The sequence below is a fragment of the Zonotrichia albicollis genome, chromosome 19 (genome assembly GCF_047830755.1).
Source record: "Zonotrichia albicollis isolate bZonAlb1 chromosome 19, bZonAlb1.hap1, whole genome shotgun sequence".
In the NCBI taxonomy this organism is placed as follows: domain Eukaryota; kingdom Metazoa; phylum Chordata; class Aves; order Passeriformes; family Passerellidae; genus Zonotrichia; species Zonotrichia albicollis.
In genome coordinates, this window is record NC_133837.1 from 10,401,387 (window position 1) to 10,413,450 (window position 12,064).

The following is a 12,064-nucleotide window of genomic DNA, read 5'->3' on the forward strand; positions in this document are numbered from 1 at the left end:
GAAATAAAACCAAGCCAGTTTTTGGTCAAACCAAAGCTCCCCTTCCCTGCTGTGTCCACGCAGACCTCGAGTACCTGATGCATGCGCGGCAGCAGCTCCTGACCACAGCCAAGCGCTGGGATTCCACCTCCAAGACCATTGTGGAGTTTGAGCCCAATGAAACTACTGAGCTGGAGAGGAGCCTTCTGACCAGATACCAAATCCCTCTGTCTGCCGACCAGCTGTTCACACAATCTGTCCTGGACAAATCACTGACCAAGAGCAACTATCAGTCCCGGCTCCATGACCTCCTGTACATCGAGGAGATTGCACAGTATAAGGAAGTTAGCAAGTAAGTGATTCCTTTATGAAAATATTCCTATTAAAATCAAGGTGACAGCTTTTTTCATTAAGATTTTATAATTCTTATTCTTATTTTTATTTTTATTTTTATTGTTACTAAACAAATAATTAAATTTATTTAATTAATTATTTAATATTTAAATATAAAATAAATAATATAATAAATATAATGAATAATAAATATATAATAAAATTAATAATGAAATATAAATATTTATAAATGTAAGTAAAAATAATAAAATAAATAATAAAATAAATAATAAATGAATATAATATAAATATCTATATTTTTATAAATATATTTTTATAAATATATTTTATATAAATATGTATAAATATTTATATTCAGTTATTTAAATAAATATTTATATTTATATAAATAAGTATAAAATAAAATTATTATTATTATTATTATTATTATTATTATTATTATTATTATTATTATTATTATTATTATTATTATTATTATTATTATTATTATTATTATTATTATTATTTAAGATACTGAGGTTTCCTGTTTCTTTTAACTGAACCTGAATGAGTCTGGAACAATAATATTTGGAAAAGGTCACCAGCGCTTAAATGTAAATTCCTGCTAATTCATTGGAAACAAAGAGTTTGTATCAGTCTGTGCTTACACTTGCAGGCACTAAGCAGCTGTTGGATGTGGTTTTGTTAATTAATTTTGTTTGTCTATACAAACATATATTAATCATAGTTATATTTTTGTTCTGTGGGAAAGTAGGTTATAGCAAAGGAATATATAAAATCGTTGTAAAAAGAGTTGAATTGTGGGTGGATCAAACTGATCTTGTGATGATGTGGCAGCTGACTTTATTTATTTCCTAAATAGGTTGATACCCAGTTTCTGAATAAAAGTTCCTAATAAAAGGCATGCAATATACATTGTTTGGTTTGTTGTGTCTTTAGGTGTTAGGTACAAATTACCCAACTCGTGTAGATGCTTGAAAAATGTGGATTTAGGTAAAAGATGTGAAATTCACACTTACAGACCTTCATATGGACTTTTTTCTGCAGTTTAATATTTATGGTCAAAAATCTTTCCTGTATTCATGGAGTGCTAAAGAGTTTTAGAGTTTTGTCACTACTCAGAGTGGAAAGTCTAAAAGATACAACATCACTGTAGCCTAACTGGGTAGCAAATTTAGTTTTATAAATTACTTGAAGTTCCAAATCAGGAAGTCTTTTTTAAGATGAAGAACCATTCCTGGAGCTAGAGAGGTTCAGTTGAACCAACCCCTAGAACACAGAAAGAAAATACTATGAATAGTTGTATTTCTATTGCTTTTAAAGCAGAAAAATGGTTCAATTTCTTTTTTAAATCTCAGCTGAAGGGCAGTATTTGAGCTGTTTCCTATCTTTTATCCCTGCTGCACTCTGCTCTTGAGCTGGAGCCTAACACATGGAGCAGTCATGCTTGAACACTATTTCCAGCTTACAGAAATGTTCTCCATCATACACATTTATAAACAGGTTGGCTCTTAGGCCTTTTGAAATAAAAGTGGATTTAAAGTAAATATTATGAAATACCATTAAAACATGGAGCAGTATTTTTACTGATAGAATTTTCACCTTGGGAGTTACACTCTCATGCCTCATAGGAAACCAAAGAGTAGCAAACCTGGAGAAATGAAAGATAAATAAATGTATCCTGTATGCAGTGCTTTCCCTTTTGACTATTTGGTGCAGCAGTAATTTATTGCTTGATTAAGTTAAAAGTAAGTTAATATGTTCTTGAAATCTTCTGTTTTGATAGTGTTGATGACAAACATTCTTTTGATCTTGTAGCTGACCCACTTTATTGCAAGGAGGCTGAAACCAGCAGACATTTCCACTCCTCTGTGGCTGAGATCACACACTTGGTATTCTCTAGTGAGGTGTCAGGGCTGGAAGCCTGGAAATGGCTCAGAAATCCAGATGCAAGTGGGTTGAAACAGCTCTGAAGTGGTGCCACAGTGACAGTGTTGATGAGCTGTTGCACTTTCAGGGCTTTGTGAATGTGCATTGTAACAGGAGGAGGATTGGCAGCCTGCTCTGCTGACAGCCCTGGGGTAACACCAGTGCCAGAGTGCAGTGGGTCCTTGGCTTTGGAGAAGGTTGATGGTTTCTCACTTTTAGGAAGGTGCTGGCTCAGACTTGGTGTGGAATCACCTGGGTGGAACTGGACAGTGTTGGGTGAAAGTTGCAGTGGCTCAGTCATATCTTGAATTTAGTTATAAGGGAGTTCTGGACAGTCTCAGAGAACTTTACTTTAAAATTGTGTTTATTTATACAAGTTATTCCACATGAGTATCACAAAATAGAATAATAAGAGAGTCACTGCTGTTGAATTTCCAACTGCAAACACACCATTTTTGAGGAAAACCAAAACAATGTTCCAGTCTTGAAAACTCTAGTAGTTGGGTTTTGGAGAGTCTAAATATCTGTTCATGGTTTTAAAACTTTTCCTTTCTCTCTTGCATATTGAAAGAAAAGCAATATATGCTTCTCAGAGTGACTAGAACATTTTCTTGTATGAACATTGAAGGGTGTGAGGTGACAGACAGCTCCTTCCCTGCTCCCAGAATTTCAGAGCAGATTTCTCCTCAAGGCTGTGAACACGTCAAGTACTGGCTCTGATGGGAAATAAATTGGCTTTTGTCATTGCTGTGTGTTGCACTGGTCCCTCCCCAGTTTGTCCCACTGCACACCCTGGGCCCTGCAGGTGTCACAGCAAATGTGCTGAATGTGCTTTTGCACAGTGGCACCTGGGGCTGTGGCCAGGATGGGTTTGTTTGCCTCTGGGGAATTTATTGTTTGCATTGGTACTGGGTGATTAATGATTTATGAAGTCATTCTTCATAATTATTCTGTGGTTTTAAATGTGAACAACAGGTTTTCGTGTGGCTGCTTCACGAACACTGCAGGTAGGCTGGCATTTGCAGTGCTTAGGAGGAAATAAAGTTTTTGATTTTTTTTTTATAAACCTATCTGAAAAGCTTATTTTGTCTAACCCTGCAAAACAAGGGTGAGAAATGGATGAAAGAAGATATTCTGATTTTTAAAAAATCAAATCCTAAGAGGATTTTGTAGTTTTGTAGTTTGCCAGAAGGTGTCAGCTTGCTCAATGGAAATTGCTTGATAATCTAAACTTGAGATTCCCTTTAGCACAGCAGATGCAGTTCAGTCATTTATGAAAACACTAACCTGTGCCTTGTCTCAGAAATGCAATGAAACCGTTTTGCAGCACGTTTTTGTGAATCTGAATTTCAGCTGATACATATTCAGCAGCAAAGGGATCAACTTTAGGGAAGTTTCAACAAAATAAATTCACAATAGCAAATGATTGTGTCTCAGTAAGAATTCCCAGCCCTTGTTACTCAGTGAAATGTTTTTTATAGTGTTTTAACAAGGAGCTGGGAGTTGTGTTTCACATGTGGCTGACTTGTTGATAGCTGCTTTGGAATAGTGCAGCACGTCAATAGAAGAGAATTTGTCTTTTTGTTCTGGGGTTTTTATTGGAATTTGTGGAAATGGGAAGGATTGGGTGAATTTTTCACTGTGGCTTGTGCAGTAACCTCTGTGGTCAGTGATAACCAAACAGATCCCTGTTAGGTGAGAAAATTTCCCTTGTTTTTGGAGAGTGGAGGACTGGGAAATTCAGATCTGACAATGCCCATGTTTTGTAAAGAAGGAGCTGTTGCCACATGGGGGCAAACTTGCAGTTTTTGTGCAAGATTCGTGGCTTGGCAGATCTGGAAAAGTACATCTGATTGGTTTGGTAGATGTTTAATTACCAAGCTAAAATGTTGGATTTTATTGTTAGAGGCTTATGATTATTGATACTGCAGGACTTAAATGAGCAATTACCAGTTTGTTAGGTTAACATAGAAATTATAAGAACAGATCAAATCAAACTAGTATAAGTATGAAAAGTATTATAAGAAAATAATATATTTTTCCAAGAGGTTTTAATTCATTTGAATGGGTTTTACTTTTTTTCTGTAATTTGTTGCAAATTTAGGAAAAAGTTGCTGGTGAGAAAAGAACAGAATATTGTTACTCTGCTATCAGACTTTTTTCACCTTTGTTCTTTTTAAAACCAGGTTGAAGCAATCTGTTTTAAAAGCCCCAACACACTAGGAAGAGATTACTTTTTATTGGTGAGAGGTCAATAAAGTGTGCTAATAAGTCACTTTAATGTGTTGTGCATGTGACTTCTGGAAAATGATAACTGCAAGGGATGAATTTGTTACATCTCTGATTACAGGAGGAAGCTGCTGCTGATGGGAATTCTGTGGATAGATGGTTTATAGGGCTGAGCCTGTGTTCCATTCCCTCATTTCAAATAAAATGATATCATTTTAATGCCTACAATCTGATTTGTTTGAAGGCATTTTGATCAATCCCTCTGAATTATAGGTATAATACCATTTACTTTTAAGGATGGAGATTGCCCTTTGGTGTGCAGCCTGGCACATGGGATAAAGGGGAATCTTGCTCTGTTCTTTGCCTGCTTGTCTCCCCCTGCATACCTACCATAAGATTACAGACTGTTTAAATAGAAATTTTACTGCTTTGGGTCATGTATTTCATTCACTCTAAGCTTTTATTGGTATCTGGTATTTGTGTCTTGTGAGGGTTCTTTTTTTTAAACTTCATAGATGTTGATTCTTTTAAATATGTTCTTTATAAGCTGCAAGAGAAAAAGTGTGGATATTTGATAGCTGCATACTTACAAAGGGCCAGTTTGACTGTACTTGTCCATACTTAAAAATTAATTAATGAGGTGAATCCTCACTCTGAACGCCTGAAATTTCAGAATCTGAGAGCATTTCTGTGCACTGACTCGATGCTTTCTCACTTAGGTTCAACATAAAAGTGCAGTTGCAGATTGTAGCAAGCTTCATGCTCACTGGTGTTTCTGGAGGTGCAAAATATGCCCAAAATGGACAACTTTTTGGCCGCTTTAAGCTCACTGAGACCCTCTCTGAAGACACTTTGGCTGGACGGCTGGTGATGACCAAAGTCAATGCTGTTTATTTATTGCCTGTCACTAAAGAAAAGTCAGCCCAGACCCAAGGAACCAAAGAGAAGGTTTATGAAGCAGCTATTGAGGAGAAAACAAAGGATTATATCTTCTTGAGGGTCTCCAGGGAATGCTGTGAGGAGCTGAATCTTCGGGCAGATTGTGAAATGCAGGTAGGTCTGCCTGGAGGTGGTTGTGCTGTCACAACTCTTTGCCTTCTGTTTGTTTTGCCTCCTTGACTGATCTGCTTACCAAACAGAAATAACCTCAGATTGAGGTCACTGGAATTGCCTGGAATGAATGCGTTTTCACCCAAGGTTTATCTCATCCTGTTTGTTTTGTTTCGGGGAAACATATGCAAGAATCTTAATGTCTTAATTTAACATGGATAATTGGTCTGGGAAGATTTATGTCATTCTGAGCTCTTGGTTTTGTGTTTGTTTTCTTAAAACAATAATTAAACTTACTAATTGATTGTATTTGAAACTTGACTGGAATGCAGAATGAGCTGGGGCTTCAGGAGCTGGCTAATTTTTCCTTTAGTGTCTTAATAATCTTGGCCCAAGGCAGCAGATCTATTCTGCATTAGAAATTGGGTCCTAAAGTTGTTTGTAAAATCATTTAGTACTTTATATGTGCATCACTGAACTGGTGGTCAGATTCTTTAAGCATTACCTATCTTTAAATGAATTTAAATTATGAGGAATTTTTTATGATTATTATTAACTGAAATTTTGGAAAGCAATCCTCAGGTTAGAACTGGGGAGGTTGTAATTTGGATGTGCAGAGTTTCTGTTAAAGTTGCTGGAGGTTCTGCTGCTCTCTTCAGTAGAGTTGGTATTCCCTGTGTGATTCTTAAGCACTGATAAAAGTGCTTTGATTTCTGTGGATTTTGGATAAGTTGGGTAGTTTCTTTCCTTTTTCTTTTCCTTGTAATTACTCTCAGAAACTTGGTGGTGCCTTGTTTACCTGCTGTTCTGCCTTAACTGTAATAAATACACAATTCTGCTTTTATCAGGTAAACCATTGATAAAGGTGGGGTGGAGTGAATTTTAAAGCACCGTGGCTGCTGCCACTCTTTTATTTTTGGAGTGGTTCCTCTGTTCTCTGTCCTGCTCTGTGAACCTGGCAATGGAGTAACTTCCTTTCCCACTGTTTTCTGATTGTGGAATGTGTATTAAAGCAGGTTACATGCCTCTCCTTCCCAGGTGGCCTCATTCACTACTCTGCAACAGCAAATAAAACTATTTGATTCCATCCCAGCAGCATTCAAACAAAACAAATCCCAAGCTGTTAAGGAAGTGGTGAATGCAGGTAGATAATGGGAGGTGTTTAATGCAGGCACCTGGCTTGGACTCCCAGAAGGGGCTGTTAAAGTGTCACCCAGATGAGCATCCCAGCTTTTCTGCATTTAAATTACCCTTGTTAGGTTGTGTGGCTTTCTGTCAGCCTTGGGGCTGCCTGGGCAAGGGTTTTTTCCTCGGATGGATCAAACCAGGAGTTTGGGAGCATTGCCACTTGAGTGACAATCCTTGCCACACACCTGCAGGTTGTGCCTGGGGACAAATCAGGGCAGGGCAGAGCTGGGGAGCAGCTCCAGGTGCCCATGGGCAGGATGAGCTCTGCTGTCCCTGCTGAGAAGTGCCAGCCCTGTGTGCAGAATGGGGCTGGGTGGCACAAATTGCACAGGGTGGAAAAAGAATTCTTGAATTTTCATTTAAAAAAAAAAGTTTTCTTAGCAGCTCCAAACACCTCTGTGAGCTCCGTGCTTAACGCTGTCAGATTTGTTGCTGCCCTTGTCTTCAGACTTATGGTTGTACATCTTGCTGTAAAATGTGGCAGTCAAGATGAATATTTAATGTCTCTATATCTGCCAGAGATGGGAAGTTAATGGCTGCACTCTGCAGGGATACAAGCAAACATTGTTTATTTACAGCAAAGCTAGTGTTGATTTTACATGCTACATAATGATATGAATGCTGTAATGCTGAAATAAGAGTACAAAAAAGAAAATGCTAATTTACAAAGCCTTTTGAAGGAGATGATCTGCAAGTAGTAAACATTACTGGTACAGCAGAGTGATCCCTGTGGTGGGCAGATAAAGGAGTACAGGTACAACAAGTAGTTAAATCCAGAAGGATAAATGATTCCTCTGTGTGGGGAATTCTCCTCTGTAGGAGGAGGTCCCTGAGAGGTGTTTATATGGCTTTGAAAGAGAAGTATCATTTTTCTTTTCCTTCCTTCTGTCCTTCTTTTAACTGTCAAGGACTTAAGGTTTTTATATAAGTTGTCAAAAAAGATAATTGTAGAAATATATTCTGGTATTGCTTTATGTTTGTTGAACTTTCTGGTTGGTAGCAGTAATTACCATGAGATTTAAGTATGATTGAGTAAGAACGGGCCAACATCAGATCAGTGAGTGCTAGAGGAGAAAATCAACAGATCTGAGGCCAGGTAGTTGCTGTGGGCATGGGGGCACATTGGAATGGCTGAAACCTCCATGGCTTTTCCCTGGGGTGACCCAGGGGCTGCACCCTCAGCTGGGATGCTGCTGATGGACCAGGTTCAGCTCATCCTTGCTCTGGCTCTGTTCTCATCTCCTGTTTGCCTGGGCAGAACCAGCTTCTGGCAGCTGGTTCTGGAATCTCTCTCAGAAATTGTTAAATAATTGATATTTCCAGGTAAATGAGGGGTGCTGTTCCAGACAGGTTGCAGTGATGTGGCTTGCTGTTGGTAATGTGTTCACACTCATTGTAAATCTCAGAAAGAGAATTATTTACTCCTGTTTAATCAAAAATGCTTATTAGATTTGTAGCACAGTAATTACATAACTATATAGGGACAGCAGTGCTTTGGAAATAAACCTGAAAATGTGTATTAGTCTCTTGGAGTTCTTCAGCAGCAGGTTTATGCAGGTTTTTATTAGTGCAGATCTGTGTCAAATTTTGTCTAAAGGCTTCTGTTGTGAACGTGGAGTTCTGTGGCATAATACTGTGATCAGATTCATTTGTTTCTGGAGAGATTAATTACTGCAAATTTAAATCTGTGTAAATGATAATCTGAGTGAACTGTTTTTATGAATAATTTCCCCAGGAGCTGCTTTTATCCCTTGTTCAAATTTAGAATGTGCTTTTCTCTTTACCCTTTCAGTGTGTGTATGTGTCACCTACTTTCAGTATCCATTGTTCCATTCTGAATTGAATCAGGGATGTTAAGTGCTCTGTGTGATGCTTCTGGCTTTGCACCAGAATTTATGTTGGCAATATTTTTATTTACTAGCATTGAAACACCTGTAATTGAGAGAACAAAACCAAGAATGTATTGGTAAGCAGCTAATTGTTAGAAATTAACTTTTGTAGAGTCCTAATAATTGAGCAAAGATGCAAGTGATGCTGTTCCAGTGTGTTTGACTAGAAATAATGTTTGGGGTTTATCTTTGCTGATTTATATCATCCGTTGATATGTAAAATTTCTGGCCTGACATTTTCTTGAGGTTGTTCTTACAATAAGAGATGAAAGCTTACATTTGTAAAAACAATGTTTTAGGACAATAATATTTTTCAGGGTTTTTTTTGTATTAAAAAAATTTCCAGGAATGCTTTGCCTTTAATTTTTTCTGAAAGTACAGTGGAATCTAATCTTAAAAGTCAAACAACAAAATTAAATTAGAGAAAATGCTGTATTTATCTTTGATTCTAAACAACAACAAAAAAACCCAAGTTAATTTTATCACAGATCTTTGGATTAAATGCTGTTTGCTGTTTTCTTCTGAGAGCCTGTGGTGTGCAGGAAGATAAAAATGTATCATGCACAGCAGAGTCTAATGAGCATTTTCTGAATGAATCCTTTTTGTTCACCTCTCTGTTTCTTGGTTTGTTGTGCAGGTTGAGCTCCAGTTCCAGTTGAACCGGTTGCCCCTGTGTGAGATGCATTATGCCTTGGACAGGATTAAGGACAACAGCATTTTGTTTCCAGATGTCAGCATGACTCCCACCATACCCTGGAGTCCCAACAGGTACACAGACACTTTGAAATCAAAGCTTGGGTGGGGATGCAGCTCTGCATTTCTCAGAGCAGATGGCTGAGATCTGTCCTGAACAGAAACAAGCCGTGCTCCTCATCAGTGCTGGGGGGTTCTGAGGAGGGAGGGAAACTGCTGAATACACAAGAGGAGTGATCCTCCAGGGCCAGAACACACTGAGGGGCTTTCCCTGGGTTTGGAGGCATTAGAGTTGTACTGTGGGTGCAGAGAACAAACCTGCTGCTGGTGATTTCTGTGCTGCCATCCTCCTCTGCAAACATTGTACTTCATAGGAGTGGCAGTGCCAGTTCCAGGAGTGTCCCCAGTGGGCAGAGTCCTGGTGCCAGGGGCTGATCCATCAGTTCTTGTTGAGCTGCAGGGAGCCCAGATCTGGACACATCCCACAGGGTGTGGTTATGGAGGGTGTGGCAATGGCTCCTAAAGAAGCAGCCCAGAGATTCTTTCTATACACATCTCACAGTTTCCTTTATGAAATTATAAACCCCTGTGTTATATAAATACTTGTAAAGAAACTTAAGGCTGATGCAGTGGAGATAGTTTGTCTGGAAGAGGAGGCTTAGGGAGGAGAAATGTGTGGCTCAGGGAATATGGTCAGTATTCTTGCTCTTGGTAAAGAGGAATGAGCTTTCTGTGCTGGAGAGCAGGGAAATGAGAGGAATGTTGATATTCTGCACAGCCTGGGAGGAGTCCTGTGGGGGTCCTGAAGGTGAGAATTAGGAGTGTGATTGTGATGCAGGAGAAGTCAGGAGATAGTCCAGGCATTGAAAGGAAAACAGTCTGTCAGAAGGCTGAGACAGTGAGTATTGTATGGCAAAAAACACTGGAAAAATTGTAGTTTGTCTCTGAAGCAAGAACAGGTCCAGTGCAAGGGTGGGATCAGTGTTCTGGGTGGGATGATCACTGTGTGCTTCAGGGCTCTGACAGCACTGAGAGGAAGAAGGGATAGGTTCTGTTTAGAGTTACAAAGCTAATGGAGGTCAGTGACAATCTGTTCACTGACTTAATTAGCTTCTGAGGGAATCTTACAAGGAAATAGTGCTTAAGAATAGTTTGGAAGTAAGCAGTGATTTCAAAAAGGAGTCAAGTCAAGTAGGATAGAACTTTTATCTTCTATGTACATAGCAGTTGCACGTTGGTATAATGTTTTATGTTTTTTGTATACATAAATAAAATATGTAATGATTACAGTTCAGTTGAAATCAGTTCCATCTGGTGGCTTGATTTGTCCTTCCTTAAGAATCAAGCTAACTCCAGACTGTCTTTCCTGTTTTTCTTCTATGTCTGCTTTATGTCCCTGTTCCTTTCCTGTTTCTCAGTCTCTTGCCAGCTTGTTGTTCATAGGCATCTTTAAAGTTCAAATTCAGTCAATTCCCTCTTGATCTTGCTCTCTGTTGCTAACGACTTCTGAGCAGAAACTTTCCCAGTCTGTGAGAAGCGTGGTGCTTGTACCAAAGCAGATCACATTACTAAAGTATGGCCATATGTGCAGCAGTGACAGGTGTTTTTTACTATGCATGTCTACTTTTAAATCTGGCTGTGGGAATATTAAAAACTCTGTCTAGAAATCTTTAACTTCTTATGCTCATTGGAATTTTCTGAAAGCGTCTTCCTCCCAGTGCTGGCATCACTGGCTGCTTACAACAAAAATCCTTTTTATAGACTGCTTTCCCATTAGAGGTATGTGCCCTGGTGATCTTAAAAAAAAAAAAGTAAAGAGAAGTCTGTCATTAATTGGTAGCCAGTAGTTTTAAAATTGGATTTTAGATACCCTTTGCCAAGCCCTGGGGTTGTGTAACTGGTTACTTTTAAAGTTAACAGTGTAAATGCTGCAGGGAAAAAGCATAACTAATGGAACTATTATTTGCATGATAATAGTAGAAAAATCATTGTATGTTTACCTGTTTTTGTTATCAGATAATGGTGCAGTGTGTCCTTTTTGTAGAATTTGTGCTCTGCAGGTTAACTGTTGTTAGGTGGGATGATGTGAATTGAGAATAGGTTGAAACCCCACCCCACAACTGATTTATTACAAACAGCAAATTTTTATGATTACAGCATGTGATCATTTTGCTAGATTTGTTGATTTGTTTCACTTGCCTCAGCCCCACAATCCACACAGCAGCTCTGTAAAGGCTCTTGAGCTTTTGAAATCACCCCTGGTTAGTTGTGGCTGCCAGTGGAAGGTGGGAGCTGCTGTAACCTCGGTGGGCTCTCTGCACAGGCAATGGGATGAGCAGTTGGACCCCCGGCTGAACGCGAAGCAGAAAGAGGCTGTTCTGGCAATCACCACCCCCCTCTCCATCCAGCTGCCTCCTGTTCTTATCATCGGTCCCTATGGGACAGGAAAAACCTTCACTCTGGCTCAGGCAGTCAAGCACATCCTCCAGCAGCAGGACACCAGGTGAGAGGGGGCACTGAGCACACAGCGTGGGAATTTTGGGCTAAAATTCAACTCAAACGTAGAAATACAGAATTTCCACCCAGCTTAGAAACCAACAAACCCAAGCCATCCTTCATTGTTTGGGATGATAAAGTAATTTTATAATCTTGGCCTGTATTGCCATTTGGAACAAAGCTAATTAAAGTGGAAGTTATGTAGAATGGCTGTGATTTGCTCAGCATGGGAAGCTTTGCAACGTAGTAGATAACAA

At 38.9% G+C, this 12,064-nt stretch overlaps 1 protein-coding gene across 6 annotated transcripts in view; it reads left to right on the forward strand.

Annotated features, from left to right (window-relative positions):
* Window positions 1-12,064, forward strand: part of HELZ (helicase with zinc finger) — a 93,448-nt gene that overhangs the window by 37,449 nt on the left and 43,935 nt on the right. For all 6 annotated transcript variants that reach the window (XM_074554886.1, XM_074554889.1, XM_074554888.1 and 3 more), the window contains 4 exons: window positions 64-331; window positions 5,211-5,544; window positions 9,256-9,386; window positions 11,635-11,814. In XM_074554886.1, coding sequence (XP_074410987.1) covers window positions 64-331; window positions 5,211-5,544; window positions 9,256-9,386; window positions 11,635-11,814 — 913 coding nt within the window. The remainder of the gene's footprint in view (window positions 1-63; window positions 332-5,210; window positions 5,545-9,255; window positions 9,387-11,634; window positions 11,815-12,064) is intronic.